Source organism: Erpetoichthys calabaricus, chromosome 3 (assembly GCF_900747795.2).
Source record: "Erpetoichthys calabaricus chromosome 3, fErpCal1.3, whole genome shotgun sequence".
Lineage (NCBI taxonomy): Eukaryota > Metazoa > Chordata > Cladistia > Polypteriformes > Polypteridae > Erpetoichthys > Erpetoichthys calabaricus.
The window spans coordinates 208,855,798-208,879,630 of record NC_041396.2 but is presented as its reverse complement, the minus strand read 5'-3'; the positions used below and the strand labels follow the sequence as shown (position 1 = coordinate 208,879,630).

Genomic DNA, 23,833 nt, shown 5'->3' with positions numbered 1-23,833 from the left:
TTTTTGACTGCGCTTTTTGTGTATTATAAAAAGAATTAATGCAAGCGCAAAAGCAGAATAATCATTTTAAAAAAGTAAGAACAGAACAACCTCACAACACACTCTTTCTAAACACTGTCATAATTTGAAGCCCCCCAAAGCAGTACTGTCTACTATACTGGTTGGAAACTGTCTAGGGTGAATTTTGTGCCACCTGGTCTTGGTGAACAACTCATTATATATTAACAGCTGGCATCTTCTGTATTAATTTTGTTCATAATTTTGAACACTTCTATCATTTCAGTTATTAGTCTGAGGTTGCTTAAAGTGAGAAATTCCGATTTTGTCAATATTTTCATGTAGCGGTAAATAGGTCAATCTAGTAGCTCATCTATGAACTTCCTCTAGTGTTGATATGAAACTGAAAGAAAATGAAATATTAAAAAAAAGAGCAAGTGGTGTCATAGTCTGAAATTAAGAAGGGTTTGAATTATCTAATGGCATAACTCAATTAAAGGATAGGATAACAGAACATACTGTGTATAATGACCCGTGAAAGGTTTTAATGAAGTATTAATGGGACATCCAGCCAAACATAGATTTCCCATTCCATATTTATCTAATATTACCCAAGTATTGATAACTTTAGATCTGAAGATATTTAAGATGCTGCTACTTGACAATGTATTGCATACAATAAGTACATGAGAAGAAAAACGTCCTAAAAGTTGTACATAATTATTGTTTGGATCTGTTTTTGTGAAAAACAGATTTTTGGATGGCATCCACTCTAATGTTTCCTTTCTTTATATTAAATCCTTCTGTTATGTCACTTTTAACTCCCATTTGCTTAAGATCAATGATTCAGTTCCTTCAGTCTTTTCACACAGTTCAGAACTTAGGTTAAATCAGCACCACATTACACAACTTTTCCAGTAATTTTTAGTCATATGCTTAATTTACTTAGACTTTGTGAATTATAGAGAGTTGCGGTATGCACCCATGACCACTAGTGATGTGACATCCCAAGTGACTCAGTCATAGTGGTCTGCAGGGGTGGGTTCTTGTGTGTGCAAAAGCTAGCAACAAATATAAACAGGTCATGTCAGCCTGGGGAGCATGCACTGATATGGTGCATTGCTGCACCCACCACACGATGAAATACCTCAGGATCCCAGTTGGCAACCCCCCAGGCAGACATGGGGTTCAGTCCCACCCCCAGAAAACACACACTATCTGCCGTAGCCAGGTGTTATGTATGAGACCCCTTGGCCTGGTCCAGCCACTCAGGTCCTCAACAATGAGGATCCCTTGGGGTGTAGTGTCATAACTGATGTTCCCTCACAATGCAGGTAATGTGGCTTATTTGGGAGTCTATGAGCAATCAACTGAGTCAAGTGCTTTGTGAAAATTGACAAAGGCTGCAAAGAAACTGACAATATTTGCATTTGTGCTCCATGAGAATCCTCATCCTAGTAAGGATGACCCTAGCAGGCACCTTACCTGGCTCCAAGAGCAGTGTTATCCACCTATAGTAGTCGCAATCCAGGTGATTACCCTTCCTTTTCCAGATAGGGATGACAAGTCCCATTTTCCAGTTAGTTGATTGCTTGCAATGCCAGGAAGACAGCCTTACCACCAGCCTGGAGAAGTTCACCCCAGATATCACAGATCCCTGCAGCCTTCCCTACCCTCAGCTGGTTCACCACCTGTGCAATCTCAGTGAGATTGGGTGGTTCACTGCTAATTGGAGAATCTGCCTCAAGAACTGTGGACCCAGAGATGTCCAGTGTCCTAGCCAGAGATTCAGCTTTTAACAGCTGCTCAAAGTAGCCAGACCAGCGGGTCACAACTGCAGTGTCATCAATCCACCGTTCCATAACCTAAACTAACTGTGACTCTCAGAGAAACAGATTTGGATGAGTGTAATGCTTCGATTCTTCTATAAGTAGGATGTGAGTCACTAGACCATAGACGGTGTGTCACTTGCTCACAGATTCCGCTAACAAAGACTTCCTTATCTGTTCTCAGAGCCATGGTAGTCATCTTTCTCAGTTCCTGGTACATACCAGAATTGCCATCAAGCCGTCCGCTTCAACTCCTCTCGATGATATCTAGGGTGCCCTGCGAGATGAAACACCTCCTTCTGGGAACACTGGGAACACCAACACAACCTTTAGCAATGTTCCGCATCATGTCACAGAAGGTCTCCCTCATCACATTAAAGCAACAAATATTAACATCATCTTGAAATACAACATACACAATGTTGATGTAAGGAAAGAAGTAAAACAGCTGTTTTAAACTACACAAACAGAAGAGAAGTTTTTCTATCCAATGTCTCATTTTGTCATACCACAACAGAATGGAAAAAAAGAAAAAGGACTGGCCAAGACTGCAGCTGAATTCACCATACATCTTTGTTCTGCCACCAGTGCTGTCAGATGGCTTGTTAATTGGCTGTCAAAATGTAGCAAGCTCAACAATACTTTTGAAATCTGAAACTGTGCTGAAAAGTCATGAGGCAGTCATGTCTTCCATCATATCCTGCAATTCCTGGTGTAATTTGTCATCCTATAGTCAATGAAATGTAGCAACTACAGTCACTAAGTTTGACAAGCTCTCCAGTTCAAAGTGATGTAATGTGACGCCAGTCTTAGCAGTTTCTCTCTTGACTTTCTGAAGTAATGTTATATTCTCTTTTTCTAATAGAAGGCTACAACTGCACACAGTATTTTAGATGTGTTACAAGTCTCCCTTGACTTGTACTCCATGCAGCATAGTGTGCCCATGTATAAGCTCACACATTCTATTAGTATTTTTAATTGTTTCTCAAAGAGATGAGCCCACTGGGAAGACTTCAAAGTGTGTAACAGTTCAGATCATTTCAAACATATTTATCCAGTTCACATTTTCATCTATAATAGTTTTATAGTTCTGTGGGTATCTGCTAATCTAGTTTAATATCATTTTCAAAATAAATGAAAATAGATGACATAAATATTACAGAAACCCAAAGGTGGCATAAAATGAGGACAACAATGAAACAATATATTCAATTCCATGTACAGAGATACCTAAAATAAGTGGCTGGGTGGACACAAGAAAGCATTAAGCATCAGAATGTCACTTTGACAGAATGAAGGTTAAGAGAAAGCAATCTTAGTAATAGATGGGAATCTAGTGAGAGTGCTCAAACCTTAAGGTCAGCACTTGAACACATATGTCAGAACACTGTATTTTTCCAGTCCCATCATCAGTCTGACAGAGCTATTAGATTGCAGAGGTATGAATATACAGCAGCGGTAGAAGACTCACCTTTGCATAGCACATTTATTTGAGATGTAAGATGATACAAGAAAAGATACAGCACTCGTTAACCATAACCAATCAGGAGAATGGACATGCATCCCTTGCTTTGTGCCAATGCATTTTTTCTTGATTATTACAAAATGCAATTGTGATGTTTTCCAATCAGTTGATGTCAGTCAGAACCACTGCAGAGCTACATCTTTGGAGATTTTATCAATGAAAACATCAGCAGAGTATTGACCTTCTTCAAAGAAACCAAGTTAAAAAAGCTCTGGCTGCCAAAAATACTTTAAGCCTGAAGGAAAACATGCAAATTTAATTAACTATGCACACAGAGACTATTGCTTAATAACTTGGTCGCTAGTAATAATAAACTTCACGAGACAGATATAAATGTAAATGTTGTCCCATACTAGTCTCCTTGTGTTATGGATCAAGGTCAACAAAACCCACCCTACATTATTGATGGAAGCCAGCCCTTATTCTCTTGCTCATATCATATGCAACTTCCTTACAAAGAGACTCGTCATTAAATTTGCTTAATGCATTTCAAGGTTGTAAGAAGTTATAGTTTATAAAAGCAACATTATGTCAAGGATACCTATTTTTGTAATCTCCTTTTGTTTATTTTTTGTACTATATTTGTTGTTGTTAGTGTTACTAATAATTTTTTATTATTTTCCCGATAACATCATGTGGCTTTGTTTCTTGTTTCCCAATGGGCACTGTCATTTTGGGAATTGCTTATCATGATTGCCACCATATTGTCTAAAGTGACAGTGCACAATAAGAGACACATGAGCTGATATTGTTTGGCATGTAATGTCATCATGTTGCTACTATTCCCTATTTTGTTTCCCTTTGCCCCTGTTCTTTGGTAACCAAAGAACAAACCAAGATAGGGAGCTTTGTATTATATTAGGGACCTCTTGTACTACAGCAGTCAGGGCTGCAGGAACCTAGCTAAATTATAAAATATCTCCTTATCTTATATATATATAATATAAAATATGTCTGCTTCTGCTCCTGACTGGGGCATTGCCTGTGGCTCTTTCTCATTCTCACCCAAAGTAGGTCTTTAAAGATTTTCTTGTAAGCATGGCTTCTTTGGATTCTTGACCATTACTAGTTCAAATATATTGTTTGGTTTGTTGTTTCAGCCTTGATACACTTTGAGTTTGCTTACTCTGAGTTAAAAGATTGTGCAATGATGTGTTTAGGGTATGGATTTGAATTTTGTGTTTAGGGTTTTGGTTCTTGGAGTTTTCTTTTGTTCTCTTTCTTGTTCTGTGTTTGGTTATTCCTGTTTACAGTTACTGTGGTGGGCTGGCGCCCTGCCTGGGGTTTCTTTCCTGCCTTGCGCCCTGTGTTGGCTGGGATTGGCTCCAGCAGACCCCTGTGACCCTGTAGATAGGATATAGCGGGTTGGATAATGGATGGATGTTTACAGTTATTTTTGGTTTCTATCTTTTCTTGAGGTTTTTAAAAAATTACCTTGTTTATTTGATTCAGTCTCATTATTACTGTTACTTTAGTGTTAAATAGGTTAAATAGGTCAGGTGGGGGAGCATGCATTGGTACAGTGTGGTGCTACACCCACCACATGATGAAATAGCTCCCGGGTTGGCATCCCCCGAGGCAGACACCCGATCCAGTCCCACCCTCCAGAAGACCATGTATCTGCCTTAGCTAGGTGTTATGTGGGTGACTCCTTCACCTGGTTTGGGTATTCAACAATGAGGATTCTATGAGCCGGATCACCCATGGGGAATTGTGCCACATGGCCATAGTTACACTCTCTCACAATGCAGGTAATCTGCCTCATTCAGTCTCCATGAACAACAGCTCATTCAACACAAAGTCAAACCAATGGTACCCAAGGATTCTCCAAAGAGACACAATACCAAAGAAGTCCCGTCTTTGTCTCAGGTTACTGGATAGCATCCATGTTTCGCAACCATATAGAAAAACAGGAAGTACCAGGACCCTAAGGACTTGGACCTTTGACCTTTTGCATAGACATTGGGAGCGCCACACATCCCTTTCCAGCGACCTCATGCCCCTCTTGCTCTCCCAATCCGTCTACTGACTTCATACGAAGAGTCACCAGAGAAAAGAATGTCACTGCTGAGGTAAGTAAACCTCTCGATGAGTTCTGCATTCACTTCACAAACAGACACACTGCTGATGGCTGTGCTCAGGAGGTCATTAAAGGCCTGGATCTTGGTTTTTATCCAGGACATTCGCAAGCCCAGACACTCAGACTCCTTGCTCAGTCTCTCAAGAGCCCCGATCAAAGCCTCCATTGACTCCGTGAAGATCACAGCATTGTCGGCAAAGTATTAAATAAATCAAATTTAATTTGTACTTATTTTTTTCCTGGTTTTGGAAAGGTAGTTTTGGGATAATATCACAACAACAGGTTGTTTACTTATTTATTATAGTATGGTATAGTTATTTACCTGTCTTGCACACATTTTTGCATAATTTGCACCACAGTCCTGCATAACGATATTTCATGCTGCTGTGTGCTGCACTGTCCATCCATCCATCCATTATCCAACCCGCTATATCCTAACTACAGGGTCACGTGGGTCTGCTGGAGCCAATCCCAGCCAACACAGGGCGCAAGACAGGAAACAAACCCCGGGCAGGGCGCCAACCCACCACAGGTGCTGCACTGTATGACAATAAAATCATGTTCAAAACTTTTGTTAATAAAAAAAGAACTCACAATACACTAGGTTTAAATCTGATTAAAAAACTAACAAAGGGGTTACTTTGGTTATGGCAAAATTCTAAATCTTTTACTTTGATATCTGGATAACATGCTGTGTGTTGATTCTCTTGACCTTCATGGTTCAACCACTGTTTGCTGTTTGACTATTCTTTTGAATATCCCCTTAAAGAAAATGTCATTTCTGTTGCTCACTTCAGTCTCCAGTATTAGTTTTCACCTTTCCAAAATTAACCTAATAAATTAGAGACAAATTATGAACCAAGCCTTGATGGGCTGCTAGCCCATTCTACAACATATTAACTTATACTGAGCGACTTTAGAGCCACATATTCACCCTTAACCAGCATATGCAGGAGGATGTGGGAGGAAAAAACAGATTAAACGAAAAAACAGCACACACATAGAAAGAGCATGTAGTACTACACACACTCAGTGTCCAGACCTGGCATTTGAACCCAATACTCTAAGCACTGTGTCTCCAAAAGTCCTTTCACAGTTAAGAGCAATTAATTTGTTTTTCAGCACAATCTCGTGATACAAGAGTGTTTGCAAAAAACAGTTAAAAGGTATATAGCATAAAGCAAATTACTGACATACATAAAGGAAAAAAGCACTTGCAAAAAAAAAAAATATTCTTCAAAATATATATATAGTTCCAATTCAGAAATATCTGCTGCAATCAAATTAAATCTGTATCTTTGTGAAGTACATTTTTTCTTGTTTTTCATTTCATTTCATAGCAATTTACCTCTATAAATTTATAGAGTTGAAGCACTATTGTACCCAGTAAAGTTAAGTAGGTTCTCCACATCAATGCATTGAAAAAGATCATTTGCTTTTACATTGTAAAATAGAGCCTGTAGCAGCTTCGTAAAATAAACAATTTGACTAAAAATAACCAGAAAGTCCTAAGGATGACCCTTAAAAGACTATTTCAAAATGTTGGACAATTGGCAGTGTGCATCTGTTTTATTGACTTTAATAACAAAATGCAAATTTGCAACCCACTCTGAGAATGCAGATACCCATGTTCCAAAAATGAACCTGATAGTTGTACATTTAGAACAGTTGCAAATCTTAACAAATCTGAATTTTCTTCAAACTACTCTGTTACCATCATTTTTAATAGCGCAATTCTAGCAAAAGTCTAGCGCAAGTACTTTAATGCCTGAATAATATATATTATTGTATTTTTATGCAAATATATATATATATATATATAGGGGGACAAATTGTCCCTAATATAATGGTTTCATTTCACCATCTTTTGAGACAGACTTGCCAAAGCATTTCCAGAAATAATGCTTACATTCGAGCCCCAAGAGGGTTAGTCAGTTGGTCTGAATCACACAATGAGCCAACAGCATGCAGAGTTATGGTTTCAATTGCAGCCCCTCAGCCACCTGACTGCACTGTCTGGAACCAATATAAACCAGATGTGGAACACAAAACAGCATTCCTACCACCACAGCTAATTTAAACAAAGACTGAAAAATGGCTAAAGCCAAGGCTTCTTCATAACAGTTACCATGTTAAAATGGGCTCTTTAAGGTTTTTCCACAGTTTGATTCATGTGCTTAGTACACTTTCTAATTTATAACTGAATTAAAATATGCTTTTCTTTACTATGTTCCTGCCTTGGAATATCTAAGTTTTACACAAATCTCTTCTACGGTAGTGATGGTGGGAAGGGATTTTGTAACTTACTGATCCTTATATTACTTGCAATAAATCTGAATTAGGCATTAATTGACAATCAGTTCATTCATTTCTGGAAATTTTATATGTGTTTCTTTCTGTTGCTTATTAATTTTTCTGAGGGGAGAGTGGCATCACTGCAGTGCTATATTTTAAGGTCTTCTTCCATAATCGCCACCATTGTGTCGTATTTTCAGACAGCCAATGACATGTTGTTTATAAGGATGCAGTTCATTGAAACCACATACTTAGTCATTATCTTGACTTGTGATGTCCTCACTCAGCGACTTCACACAATATTATTTCTTTTCCCTCCGCCCAGTTCTTTCAAGAAAACATATGTTAGCCTTAAGCAGATGTCACATTATGCAGCTTCTAGTTGAGAGTTATTTCAGATTTGCAGTTTCTGATATCATCACTGGTCCATGTCAATTTAATCAACTGAAAATCACATTTAGTGATCATATGCTAACTGTTTAGCACAGTCGTGCACATCTCTTTTTCTCACCACCAACAGCCGGTGCTGTAGGAAGGGTTAATATGTGTGGCGAGTTCAGATTTTTTTCTTTTCCCATTCTATGTTATAGAATGCATAAATAATAGTGCATAAAACACAAGACATTAGAGAGACAAGTCTATCTTCTGTTTGTGATCTTCGAAATACCTGAGTTCTTTATTCCTCCATACTGCATTCTATGCATTGTACTTCTGGATGAACATTCACTGGTTCTTCACTCCAAAGCCCACAAAGCCCACCTCACAAATAAAGACAAATTCAGACTTGTTTGATTTTAATGGAGTGAGTCACAGACAAGTTGGATTTGCTAAGTATGTCACATTAGGTGGGTGGCATGGTAGCGCAGTGGTAGTGCTGCTGCCTCGCAGTAAGGAGACCTGGGTTCGCTTCCCGGGTCCTCTCTGCGTGGAGTTTGCATGTTCTCCCCATGTCTGTGTGGGTTTCCTCCGGGTGCTCCGGTTTCCTCCCACAGTCCAAAGACATACAGGTTAGGAGCATTGGCCAATTGGCCATTCTAAATTGTCCCTAGTGTGTGCTTGGTGTGTGTGTGTGTGTGTGTGTGTGTGTGTGTGTGTGTGTGTGTGTGTGTGTGCACCCTGTGGTGGGCTGGCGACCTGCCCGGGGTTTGTTCCCTGTGTTGGCTGGGATTGGCTCCAGCAGACCCCTGTGACCCTGTAGTTAGGATATAGCGGGTCCCATTAGGTGATCAGCTTAATGCCACCAATTGCCAAAGACTTGATAAGATTATGTAAATAAAGGCTACAACTAAAAATTGCTGAAGAGTTGTGTAATGGTATAATTAACAATTTTTAGAATAGAATTTCTTTTTGCTTAGCTTAGGTTTTTGGCTACAATTCTGCTTCTTGCTCTTGTTTTGATCACTCAGTTTGCTGTCCTTCTGGTTTATAAACTCTACAAATTAGTCCATGCTTTATGCTGCTTGCTATGTCCCGATTTATCTTCTGCTCTATAAAAGTTGTCAATGAACATGTACATCTTCTTGGTGTTCGTAGCATCTATGTTGTTGGGGATCTTGTGTGGCTGGTAGGTTAAAGCCCTGGCAAGACATTATTGGCACCCAAAGGCCACTATATTCATCATTATGAGTGCCATTCTGAGAAATCTATCATTCAGAATTGTATGTGGTGTCACGCTGGCCATGTTTCATAACACTGGATCATGGTTCGCTTAGCAGCTACACTATTTTTTTGTCAAAGTTAAGATTCTCCAATGCCATTACCTTACTATTTGAGCTGAACTAAATATTGCTAGGTGTAGTGGTTTTGGGTATTTTGCCTGTTTAACAATTAATTTTTCCCAGTTCGTTTTTTCTTAGTGAAACAATCGCTACCTGCCTGACAGCTCTTTTGAATCTCCTTTTAGCAAAAAAAGATTAAAAAGAAAACTTTTTTTTTTTTCATTTTGTCTTCCCCGAGGGCTTTCTACAGAGCATTCCTCATTATGTGTGAAAGGAAAGAAAATTCCACCAAAATGAAGTAGACAGTGTCATCAAAACAAAAGAACCTGAGCTTAACGTGTGGCTAGATATGCTTTAATGGTCTCTGATGCTATAATTTTGCAAAGCTAATAATGTTTCTGTTTATCTACTCTTGTCTATTTACAGGCAAAAAAATGGAAGACAACAAATAAGCACCATGCAGATAATAAACAAAATAATCCTGTAAGACAGCATAATATGGAAGTGTGCTTGGCTTCGCCCTGGTCAGGGAGACATGCTCTTTGTTTGGCTCAACCCATCCTGCTTGAATGCTGTGTCTGCAGTGCTCCAGTTATAACCTGCATGGCCCAGGACATCTGGGAGACAAGGAGCCGCACACAGGTACAAAAGCTAAGACTCTTATCGGCATCTTGGGGAGATAATTTCTTTAATAAAGCTATGAAAACCCCACTTTTAATACTTATGCATTTTGTTTACTTTATTGAAACATAAAGTAATTGATTTGTTGGGAGTTGCAATGTGATTCAGGGTGATGGTGGTTTCACTTATATTAATCAGTACATGAAAGAGTTGCTTGCATTAAAAAGTGGTGTGGTGAAATGAGCAGCATGGCTTCAGAAGAAGCAGACAAATAAGATATTGGGACATTTTCACTATGAAGACCGAATGGGCTTCTGCTATTTCAATATGATATGCTCACATGCCAGCTATCTAGACAATGGGGTACAAAATCTGGCAAATCATTCATGAGTTCTCCAGATGAAAATTTGGGAATGAGTTGCAAGCTCTGCTTTATGCTACACATCCTCTTGACTTGCTAAACTGGATCAGCAAAATTGTAAAGGCACAAAATATTATGTCTGATTTGGTGGTCTCTTTTGAAAAGTGCTATAGAAAACAAGAGTCCCCCAGTCAGTGGTTATATAACATACGATCCGTTGAGTACAAGTTGAAATCCGATGTCTTTAGCCTTCTGAAAAAATCTGCTATGGCTTTTGTGATATTTTACTGGAAGTAAACTCATTATAATTGTATGAGAGTAGACTTCAAAATTAGGCTGCTTCTCAAATTCACGTGTCTATTTTATGAAAGAAAAGCCCTCAGCAGGCTGCCAAAGTAACAGTTTTATGAAAGGACTATATCTCTAATTGATGTGTAAGCGCAGTACATTTATTTCCATTGCTCGACTGCCAGGAAAATCTACCAAAAACTCTCTAAAAAACTTTGACATGCAAATCTTATTGTATCAGCAGATTTCAGCCCCACTCAGTACAAACTGCAGATTCAGTCTATTCTGTTTTGTCTATCCAAGGTTATTTCCTCAGTTGCATAACATTTTTAACTAATGTGTTCCATTTTTCTAGATTTTATGCTTAACTACGCATTTGCCAATTTGGGCATGGACTGTTAAAAAGTTATTAAGTAAGATGTAAGGAGTTTGTTTAGGATGTCTGAAAGAGTTAATAATGTTTACATTATGTATTAATTAATTGAGCAGTATAGGCATACCTTACAGAGGTAAAATGATAGTTAACTAATGCTAATCATTTTTGCTTAATTTTTACTTTTTGGACACCAAACTAAGCTATATAGTGCATTACATAGAAATATTTTGTAATATTAGTGAGTTTTGTTTAATGGCTATGCAATCTTTTTATGTAATAAGCTACCGTGGCTGTCCATTTGTCTCTCCAGGATTTTAAATCACCTGTAGCTCGCAAACCATTTGAACTATTGACCTGAAATTTGGTACACATATACTACGTGACGTCTACTATCCACTTTCGGGGTGATGATTGACCTACCTTTTTTTATTTTTATTTAATTTTATTGTAGAATCAACTCTCAGCAGCGGCCATCAGGGCGGCTGTGCAGCACATGCATAAGGGCACTGTTCTCATCCATACCACCTTCACCGTCACTTCCCCTACCTCTTCATATCATAAATCATTCTTGAGGCAGATTGAAGACTTAAGTGCCAGCTTAAGTGAAAAATTAAGGAAAACGTACTAAGTAATTGCAACACAAACACTGACTTAATCAGTTTTAATGTGGAAAGATGCAGACGAAAGAAGAGAAGAAGCGGGCCACTATATGTTGGAGAAAAGAAGAGCTGCTCAGGAAGCAGCAAGCACATCGACCTCTGAGCAAACAAATGCTAAATGTACAGAGAACGAGTATGAAAACTATGAATAGTCAAGTCAAGGGTATTCACTGCACGTTATCGTGCAGTGCGCCGTTACTGGTTAACTAATAATTTGTTTTTGCAGCCACCAATATTTACTAAACGTCAGTTCAGAGAAACACCATCATAAGCATTTTGAACAAAAAATGAATGAGCAAAGCACAGACACTTAATTAAGACCTCAACCTTTACTTAAAATGCAAGAGAAAAAATGTTGGCCATTAATCACAATTTGAATATTAGAATGTGCCAATGCTACATTTTTTGGCTGGCATTGCAAAGCAATGGTTAGGTTTCTTGTTGGACAGCTCTACAGACCTGGAATCAAATGGCTGTGACAAATGTACTTGTGCTCCCCATGTCCACACTCGACTCCTGGTACTTCCAGGTACTTCCAGATACTTTGGTTTCCTCCCTCATCCCAAAGATGTGTGTTAGGTAGATTAGTGACTGTGAATTGATTGAATTAGTAAGTCCTGCAATGGACCAGTTAATTCCCTGCAACATGTAGAGGATTCATAAAGACTCCTTCACTTACAGTTCATTTTATTGTGTTGCAGATTTAATTTTAAATGAATAACTGTGTCATCTTTGCCCTTAAATCTACACTCAGTAACCTATAATGACAAAGTGAAAGCATGTTTTCAGAAAGGTTTGAAAATTTATTAAAAATTATAAACTGGAACCTCTCATTCATATAAGCATTCAAATCCTTAATTCAATACTCTGAAGAAGTCCCTTTTCCAACAATTACATCTTTGAGTCTTCTTGGGTGTGTCTCCACAAGCTTTACAAACCTGCATTTGGGCAGTTATCCCTGTCTTTTTTCCAGATCCTCTCAATCTCCATTTGATTGAATTTGGAAGTATCTGTATACTGCTATCTTCAGATGCTTCCACAGATGTTCTATGGGGTTTACGTCTGGGCTTTGGTTGGACCAATCAAGGACAGTCAAAGAGTTGTCTCGAAGCCACTCCAGCATTGTCTTGGCTGTTTACTTTGAGTCATTGTTCTGTTGAAAGGTGAACTGTCTGAGGTCACGTGTACTCTGGAGGAGGTATTCTTCAAGGACCTCTCTGCATTTGGCAGTATCCATCCTTCCCTCAATTCTGAATGATCTTTCTGTCCCTAACACTGAGTAGTAACCCATAGCATGATGCAGCCATTAACATGTTTCACTGGATGGTATTATGCAGGTGATGAGTTGTGCCTGGTTTTTGACAGAAATAGTGCTTGTAGTTCTGCTCAAATAGTTCATTTTTTGTCTCAAGGGAAAAGAGAATATTTTTCCTCAAACTCTCAGCTCCTTTAAATGCTGTTTGACAAACTCCAAATGGATTATCATATGTGCCTGATTGATCAAGTGCTGCTGATATGGTCATCTCCCTGACAGGTTCTTCCATGTTAGCAAAGGTCTTTTAAAGCTCTGTTAGAGTGACCATTGGGTTCTTGGTCATCTCCCTGACCAGGTCCCTTCTTGCCCATCTTAGCCATCCAGATTGATTGGATGGCTAAGTCTAGAAAGAGTTTTACAATTATTGAGACCATTGTGCTACTGGGAACACTTAAAGCTTTAGAAATAGTTTTATACCCTTGCCCTAATCTGTGTCTCACAACAATTTGATCATGGAGGCCTACAGAGAGTTCCTTGAAATGAATGGCTTAGTTTTTGTACTGACATGCAGTATGAATTATGGGACCTTATATACACAGATGTGTGCCTTTCTAAACACTGTCCGGTCAATTCAGTTTGCCACTGGTGGACTCCAATCAAGTTCTAGACACATCTTCAGGATAATTACCGCAAACAGGATGCACATTAGCACAATTTGGAGTTTTACAGCAAAGGGTATAAGCAATGATATAAAGCAGAGATTTCATCTTTTGATTTTTAAGAAACCTTTCTGAAAACAAGTTTTATTTGGTCACTATGGGTTAATAGGTGTAGATTAATGGGTAAAAATGACAAATATATTCGTTTAAAATTTAGTCTGCAATAAAGTGTGCAGAACGTGAAGAGGTCTAAATACGTTCTGAATGCACTTTCTGCCCGGACCTCTTCCTCATCTGAACTCTGTTTAGTTAACTCTGGCAGGCATTTTTTCATCCTACCTATAGTTTAACTTTGTCTCTTCCCTGGAATCACTTCTATGATCAAGGAGACACTAAAAAGCCTTGAACCCACTAGAGCAGGGGTATCAAACTCCGGTCCTGGAGGGCCGCAGTGGCTGCAGGTTTTCATTCTAACCATCTTCTTCATTAGTGACCACTTTTTGCTTCTAATTAACTTCTTTTGCTTTAGTTTTAATTAACTTGACTCAGGCCCCTTAGTTGTTACTTTTTCCTTAATGAGCAGCCAAACAATAATGAGACACAAAACAAGCCGCAACATGACCAGCCCACTAGTGCCCATTGCACAGTATCTGAAAATAAAGAAAGGTGATGGTCTTGGTAAGGTTGATCTTTCAGTTCAACCTTTTGACAGCGTTCTTAGAAAAAACAGAAAATCAACAATTTTGGAAATGTCTGTTGTGGCAGAATGAGAGCAGCAACAAGCTGTGGAATTAAATAACGAGTTTAATTAACAGCAAGAATCAGCTTCTCATTAAGAGATTGGTTGGAGCAGTTTAGCTGGTCATCTGTTGGCTCGTTTCACATTTCATTTCTGTTTGGCTGTCAATTAATGAAGAAAAGAATCAATTCAGAGGACTGAATCCTTTAAGGCTATTAAAATGATGGGAGAAGAAGTTAATTAGCATTGAAACATGGTCAATAATAGGAAAAGGGTTAAAATAAAAACCTGCAGCCACTGCGGCCCTCCAGGCCTGGAGATTGACACCCCTGCACTACAGTAGAATTTCGCTTTAGCTATCCGACTTTCCTAAATCCCTTAGATCAGATTATTCTGTTTCAGGAAATGATTCTGAGCTGCTAGTCCTTCCCAATACAAAGAGGGGAGAAAGTAGTCTATTTTATCACCTAAACGTTTTAGGCAAGTTGTCTGGCCTGTCCGATGTCTGCCCAATGTCCTCCCTCCTAGTGTGTAGCTCTTAACCACTGAATGTAAATTATGAGATTACTGCTACCTGGAGTGAATCGCCTTACCTAACCTGATGCATGATCTCTTTTCTGACATTCACGCCAGTTAATGGGGATCTCTTTTACCAGTCCTGACCTTCCCCTCTCTTATTGTAAGGCAGTCCCTTTTCCAAGATGAAAAGCCACCATTCTATTTTAGTCATGTGAGCCTTTGGTGTGCCATTTGCCAACAATAATAAACTCTGAACTACACAACATAATTATATTGAATATACAGCCGTTCAAAACACACCTAATTTGCTTTAACAAAGGAATCATGTGAATTAAAAAACATGTCCATTATTGCACAGTTGCATTATTTTTTATTATGTTTGACAGATTTCTTATGGATTTTAAAGAAATGGTACAGTGTTGTCAGATGCATGCTACTCCAGGCAACAAATTCAAAAAGTACTGTGTGCGAATTACTGCTCAGGGGAGAGATAACAGGAGAAATATTAACAGTACAAACAGGTGCAGTATCACCCACATGTATAGGAGACAAGCTGACATAACTATCTGAGATTAATTACACAGCCTACTTAGGAGAGCCATTGTGAAAGCACCAGCCCTCCTAATGATGGAAGCCTTCTTCTGTTATAGAAATGCACTAAGCTCATACTGGTAGGAAATTTCAGGTTCTCCGCTGTGTTTTGAGTCCATTAACAGATGAAGTCATTTATCTTACACCCTCCTAGATGCAACTTAGACAATGCTGGTTAAATACTAACTGCAAGTACATGCACACAGTAAAACAAAACATTTCTTGCAGAAAAATGAGAGTTGGATGAAAAAGAAAAACAGCTTGTCACTAACCTTCACTGGCTTTAATGATAAATGTTTATTTTGACATGGCTTACTCTGTAGTTCATGTATCAGGAGATCCTGTAAAAAAGAGAAAATTGTGTAACTTGTTATTATCACCTGCCATAGAGAACAGCAAGCCATTTTGCCTGCTGTGATTTCTATTTGCTTGTCTACTTGGTTGTTTCAGCACCTGTTTACTAAATGCAAGCACAATTGCATTCCTGTTGTTATTCTTTTGTATTATTATTTTATTACAAGTTTGGCATTATTCAGTTTTACATTGTTTTAAATTTAATATAACATTCTTAAACCTGCTGAATGCAGTTCAGAGTCGCTAGGAATTTAAAACTTTCATTTTTTGGTTATCACCATGACCATCACCGTTGCATTTCTGTTCATTGAGTTTTGCTTATATCATTTTCTTTCTTTCTTTCTTTCTTTCTTTCTTTCTTTCTTTCTTTCTTTCTTTCTTTCTTTCTTTCTTTCTTTCTTTCTTTCTTTCTTTTCTTCTCTCAAGTACTTTTGTTAAAAAAGCAGTCTGTTCTTCCAAACCCACACCTTAGCAATGAAGACCCAGCACATTTTGTGGAAAAAAAAAGCTTATTACTTTGGCTTTGTTACAGTTGTATTTTTAGCTTTTATGTGAAAATCCATTAACAACCCAAAATTCAAAAAGTAATGAAAATAACGCATGGAAAGTAATTTTTTTCTTCAAATGAAGACCTTATGATTACTTAGTTTAGTCTGACGTTAATGCAGAGACCTGCAGATCAAGTAACGTAACTCCGGAGTAGGAAGATGCGGTCCTCATTTTTGATGCTTACAGCTATGGCCTTCAGAAATATAATAAATGTGGAAAATGTTAAAAAAGAGGCAAGTGCGACTAATATGTGTGTGTAAAGGATAACATTAAGAACATTTATTATTTTGTCTATTTTCTTAAACTTTTTTCCCATTACAGGAGTTGGAGCCAGTTATAGCAGCACTGGGCAGAAGGCAGAAGCCAAAAGGGGATTGGGGCATCAGTTCATCACAGCACACATTCACGTACACTCTCATAAAAACCTAGCATAGAGACATAATTAAAATTTCAAGGAGTATTTGAGATATTTAACCATATTGAAAAGAACAACTTATGAACTAAAGAGAAAACTGAAATTATATCACTTCAAAAACTGGGTGTGGCCGGGTGCAGGAATGACAGTTCCATGAATTGGAAAAATCTGGAGTGCCAACAAGGTTGTCCCATTTATTGTCCAACAAAAGAAATAAAATCAACGTTCATTGGTGTGCGTGTCCTACAAAGCAGGATTTAAACTCAAAATAAAAAGTAGCTTGGCTGGTTAGCCAGTAACAACGTAATTTTGATAGCAGAGCTCTGTCCAGCGGGTTGCTTTTGCCAGAGATGACACCTTCTTCTGAGAAACTCAGGCTTTTACAGAGGCTGAACTGGAAGGGGTGGGGTCAGTTGTCCTCACTGGGTGGATTTCCAACACTGTGAGGAGAGAAGGAGATGACGCTGTTAGTGATAGCACCTCCTCTCATACCTCAAGAAAACCTATAAAGAGGTCTTCTGACATGCATGCATGATGATGGTTTTAACAAAAAACAAATAAACAATACAATATGATGAAAACATTCCTTGAGTTCTACAAGTATAGACAGCACAATTACTGGACTATGAAGGGGCAACCAACAGGGAAAAGCACAATAAATCAAAGACAGAGCCAGCTGTTTCAGTTTCAAAGTGCAGCTAAGTAGCAGCATCCATGAAAAAATGATTAGCTGTTGGTAATTGAATTCACCGTAACATCACAGAGTCAGATGTGAATGGTAAATCTGAGATATTTTTGAAAGTAATTCAATTGTATTTATTTTAGTTATCAATATCCATTTGTCAACTCAAAGTAGGATAACTATACTATCCCATTTGTTTATGGATGCTTTGCTATAGTTAAATGCAACACTTAAAACAGAGTCTTGCCGTTACAGCTTTGATGTCATCTTCTGAAATGTGCTTCTCTGAAGCAGCAAACCTTCTGTACTTGTAGGCTGAAAAGAAACTCCTATGAGTGCTGACTGGTGAGGTAGTCAGGTGATCAAAAATCAGTTTTAAATAGTGGGTGATGACCCATACTGTTAATATAGATAGATAGATAGATAGATAGATAGATAGATAGATAGATAGATAGATAGATAGATAGATAGATAGATAGATAGATAGATAGATAGATAGATAGATAGATAGATAGATAGATAGATAGATAGATAGATAGATAGATAGATAGATAGATACTTTATTAATCCCAAGTTCAAATTCACATACTCCAGCAGCAGCATACTGATTAAAAACAATATTAAATTAAAGAGTGATAAAAATGCAGGTATAACAGACAATAACATTGAATAATGTTAACATTTACCCCCCCAGGTGGAATTGAAGAGTGGCATAGTGTGGGGGAGGAACGATCTCCTCAGTCTGTCAGTGGAGCAGGACAGTGACAGCAGTCTGTTGCTGAAGCTGCTCTTCTGGCTGGAGATGATACTGTTTAGTGGATGCAGTGGATTCTCCATAATTGACAGGAGCCTGCTCAGCGCCCGTCTCTCTGCCACGGATGTCAAACTGTCCAGTTCCTTAAGTTAAGTGATGATCGATAGAATAGGAAGCAGTTCTTAATCACAGAATGAATATGAGAATAAAAAAATCATAAATAGTGAAATCTCCCAGTAAGTAGGTAAATCAAAGACTTGTGAAAAACAAATCGTGTAAGATGAGCCATGTAGAGACCTCTAGGTTGGGACAAGACCTTTGAAATGGATCACAGCATTTATGGGAAACCAATGATTTGCAATAATAGCATTGAAATGTGAATAATCTCTTAACAAAAAAAAAATCAAAAATATGAAATCTCAAAGAATCAGACTGCAACAGAAAACACGAAAATTACTGCTGTTATATCAGTTAGCCAACTTGTAAAACTGAACAATTAACCGTTATTTCATAACTTGAGATTTGCATCAAATAACTTTAAACTGAAAATTCCATAATGTTGCAGCAAACATTTTTTGGAAAAAGTCTTAAATCTTACTGATGTCTCTTTATAAAATCTAATGATGATAAATAATAATAATTATATGTCATGTAATAATAAAACAAATATTTTCTCCTGTCCATTCAATATGTTGACACACACAATGATCTGAACATGCACCAAAATGACTAAAGAGAGTCACAGTGAGGCATTACACAAGTGTATTGCTGTTGGTGTAAAGGAGCCCCAGTAGCGTTTCTTGACACACATTTACAGAATAAATTGTTGGCTGAAAGTCCTCGGTGTTAGTGTGTCAGAGAGAGGATGTGCAGCATTGTTCATAATGGCACTCCATTTTGTTTTAATTCTCTTCTTTGCTACGACCTGTGGGGGGTCCAGAGTGCACCCCATAACTGAGCCTGCACTTTATATTTGCTTGATGTTTCAGTAGGCCTTTCTTGAAGTGATGTTAAAAGCTTAGCACACCAAAGTGTAGACAATTATACTGCTATATAGAGTTGAAATATATAATTTCCCACATTAACTCTTTCAGGGCTAATATCGACTTTTGTCATAAGGAGGACCTGATGATAATCGGTAATCAACTGTAAACTATGATAAAACCAATCGTTACATTTTAGTTAGCTTCATTGGTTTTGACCGAGATTTCCTGCACTCCCGTGAGTAGCAAGGTGCAGACAATGGCAAAAATGGCACTGACATCTGGCGAGAGATCAAAGAGAATGCGTAAAGCAAAATACTCAGTGGATGACGAGTTGCCTGTTCTCTCTGAATTGGACTAAGACTAACGAATATGAGGTTTTGCAGCTTCAGCTCATTGGTCCCCAGCTAATCGTGGTGCTAAACAGATTCATGTAGCTGGCACTGTTCGCCTGGGAGGACTGCCACTTAACAATGATAAGAGGTACAAACCAGATTGCAATGCACTGTGACCGTGACTGCTGCTGCTGCCCTGTGCAGCCATGTAAACACAGCCTGGCAGCTTGCCTGCTGCACATTCTTGACAAACTGGCAGCCACAGCATGCAGCAACAGACGTTTTATGTTGATTTCTGTGTGAAGCCATTGCGTTTCAGAAAACAATGTTTTTTGGAAAAATATTCAGCCCTCAAAGAGTTAAAGGAACACAGTCTCCTAAGGAAAAAGAGCCTGCTCTTCCCTTTCTTATATAGCTCTTCTGTGTTCAGAGAACAGTCCAACCTGTCATTAATGTGGACCCCCAGGTACCTTGGCCAGTCTGATCATACATCTCTGCTTCTAATCCCTGCATATACTCCCCTCAGGAAACAAGCTCCCATTATGACCAGGACTGTTACCATATGGCCCGAGGATGCCTCCCAACAGTTGCAGGACTGCTTCCAGAGAACCGATTGGGAGGTTTTCTATCACCAAGACTTGGAGTACCACACTACGGCAGTCTTGGATTACATCAGGTTCTGCACGGACAACGTCACCAGGGACAGACGCATAAGGATTTATCCTAACAGGAAGCCCTGGATGACGAGGGATGTCCAGAGTCTGCTGAAAGCTAGGAATACTGCTTTCAGGTCTGGGGATGGGGCTCTTTACAGTGTAGCCAGAGTGAACCTGAAGAGAGGCATCCGAGAAGCCAAGGCAGCATACAGAAAGAGGATAGAAGATCATCTGAGGAGTAACAACACCAGGCAGGGGTGGCAGGGTGTCCAGCACATCACCGGCTACAAATCCAGCAACTCCTTGGCCGCTGAGGGAGACGCTTCTCTGGCAGAGGAGCTGAACATCTTCTTTGCCCGCTTTGAGGCGACACCAACAGCAGCTCCATCACAACAGCCTGTTCACAACAGCAATATACTCACAGTGGAAGAGTGTGAGGTGAGGCGGGTGATGAGGAAGGTGAACCCGAGGAAGGCTGCAGGATCCGACGGTGTGGCTGGACGGGTGCTGAAAGACTGTGCAGATCAACTGGCCGGAATCTTCACCAGGATTTTCAACCAGTCCCTGTCCCAGGCCACTGTCCCATCCTGCCTCAAGTTCTCAATCATTGTTCCGCTGCCGAAAAAATCCAACACGAACAGTCTGAATGATTTCCGCCCAGTGGCACTCACATCTGTCATCATGAAGTGCTTTGAGAAACTGGTGCGGAGTCATATCATCGCCTGCCTGCCAGCAGACCTGGACCCATTTCAATTTGCTTACAAAGCAAAGAGATCCACAGAGGATGCTGTGGCCACAGCCCTTCATGCTGCCCTGACCCACCTGGAGCAGCAGGGGAGTTACGCCAGACTGCTCTTTGTAGACTTCAGCTCGGCGTTTAACACCATCCTCCCACAACGACTGGTGTCCAAACTGGCAGATCTGGGACTTCCATCACTCACCTGCAGTTGGATACTGGACTTCCTGTCGGGTCGCTCCCAGAGGGTCAGGCTGGGCCTCCACCCATCCACTGCTCTCAGCCTAAACACTGGGACGCCACAGGGTTGTGTGCTCAGCCCGCTCCTCTACACCCTCTACACATATGACTGTGTCCCCACTCACCATAGCAACAAGATTATAAAGTTTGCGGATGACACGACGGTGGTCGGACTCATCTCGGGCAAGGAGGGTGAGCTAGCATACAGGGACGAGGTGGACCGACTGTCAGAGTGGTGCACAGTCAATAACCTGCTCCTCAACAACAAAAAAACAAAGGAGCTTGTTATTGACTTTAGGAAAAACAAAACTGACATCCAGCCACTCATCATTGGCGGGTCCTGTGTGGAGAGGGTCCCGGTGTTCAGGTTTCTGGGTATGGAGCTGGAGGATGACCTGACCTGGAGCGCCAACACCAAGGAGCTGCTAAAGAAGGCACAGCAGAGACTGTACTTTCTGAGAATTCTCAGAAAGAACCATCTCCCAAAAAATCTGCTCCTTGCTTTTTATCATTGTTCCATCGAGAGTGTGCTCACGTACAGACTGTGTGTGTGGTACGGCAGCTGCACTTCCTCAGAAAAGAAAGCGCTCCACAGGGTCGTCAGGATAGCGGAGAGAACAATTGGTTGTACCCTCCCCACTCTGGAACAAATCTACACATCCCGTAGCCGCAAAAAAGCAATAGACATTTCACAGGACTCATCACATCCCGGTCATTGCCTCTTCCAGCTTTTGCCATCGGGCAAGAGATACAGAGCTATGAAAACTAGGACAAACCGCCTTAAAAACAGCTTTTATCCGAAAGCAATCATGGCCCTGAACTCAGAAAAAAACTGCTCCATATTATTCTACCAATGTGCAATATAGACCTTAAATCAACAAGTGCAATTTGTATATTTATTACTATTCGGTTTGTTATTATTTTTCTCTCTTCTTGTCTTTTTGTCTTTTTAACTCTTATTCCTCACACTGAGTCAATTGCACCTTCAATTTCGTTGTTCCTTTGTAAAAAGTGACAATGACAATAAAGATCTATTGATTGATTATAGGAGTGGGCCACCTCTTCATCTACTCCTTGAATAGTGACTGGACATAGAGGCTTTTTGGTGTAGCGAAAGTTCATAACCAGTTCCTTGGTTTTGATGCAGAAAATTCTCTTTGCACCAAGAAACAAAGTTCTCCACCTGACTCGTATAGTCTGTCCCCTACCCCCACCTTATCAATACACCCAATAAGTGGAGAATCATCTGAGAAGTTCTGCAAGTGACATGACCTGGTGATCTGTTTAATGTCTGAGTTGTACAGAATGAAGCGAAAAGGAGACAGGACTGTTCCTTGTGGTGCTCCAGTGTTGCTCACATCCATATCAGAAACACAGTCCCTGAGTCTCACATACTATGGTCTGCCTGACAGATAGTCCATTATCCAGGACACCATACGCTCATCCACCTGAATATCTCTGAGTTTACCCCCTAACAGGGATGGCTTAATGATAATGAAAGCACGGGGGAAATTAAAAAGAAAAACTAGATAGAGATAATTGGAATAAAAAAATTACATTTTACATTGCGCACAAGTTGGTTCACAGTTGAACAGTTGGTGTTCTAGGGAGACACAAAAAAATCTAAATTTGAAAGCAGTGCAGAGGTTATTCTCCACATTTTATGAGATTCATTAAAAAATAAATGTCTTTGCTATACATTATAAAAAACGTAAATGAACAGCTAAGTAAAATGCATTTTATTTAGTGCGTTAATTTGCCGTAATCAATCTCATGTTAAAAGCCTATCAAGTTGCCATTATTTATTTTTTTCATCTTCCATTTCTGTATCAGTACGCTAAAACCCGACAGTTGACAAAGTATTTGTATTTGCTAACAAGATAAACAATACTTCTAATTATAACTGACTAATTTTGCATTAGTGCACAATAATCATTTTGCTATGCATGTTTGAGAGTTTTAGTACAACTTGTACACATTTAATCAATTAACTTGTTTCTGTCCATAGTGTCTTCAACAGAAACGCAATGCGTTTAATCTGCTTTCTTAATTACCCATAAAGGCATGTCGGCTGCTTCTATAATTAACATTCCCTTTTCCAGCCACAGTGCCTTTCAGGCATTCCTTACATTTCCTGTGTCTTTGTGACTAAGTGTTTATGCTTGTTTTTGACTCTAAATATTCAGTTCTTTCTAATTTATTTTCATTATTGTGCTCTTTAAAATGCACAAAACAACATTTCTTTACATTACACTGCTTGTAGGAATAAAAAAATTACAATATAAATAACCAATATTGTTCTCTAAACATGCTTTAGATTTTTTCTAACTGCCTTAATTGCATTTAATCAGAAATGTATATAATATCCAAGTATTAAGCTTATTTAGTAGGAATAAAAAAACAACACTGTAGGTGCCATTATAGACTATCATCATGCTGATGATACTTGCAGTCTGAGGTTTGTTTCTGCATTGTGTTAGAGTTTATCAGCATACTGTGCAATCTGAATCGGCTGCAGGTACTGCCTCATGTTGCCAATAGTGGCAAGAACAATAGCAAAATGCAAAACTAGAGAAGAATCAGTCATGAAAGATAAGGAGAGAGCAATTGTCTGTGG

The 23,833-nt window shown here is 39.2% G+C and overlaps 1 protein-coding gene across 1 annotated transcript in view; it reads left to right on the top strand.

The window, feature by feature from the left end:
- Positions 1 to 23,833, top strand: part of sgk1 (serum/glucocorticoid regulated kinase 1) — a 183,931-nt gene that overhangs the window by 54,673 nt on the left and 105,425 nt on the right. Inside the window, exon 3 of the mRNA XM_051924958.1 lies at positions 9,871 to 10,086. Coding sequence (XP_051780918.1) covers positions 9,871 to 10,086 — 216 coding nt within the window. The remainder of the gene's footprint in view (positions 1 to 9,870; positions 10,087 to 23,833) is intronic.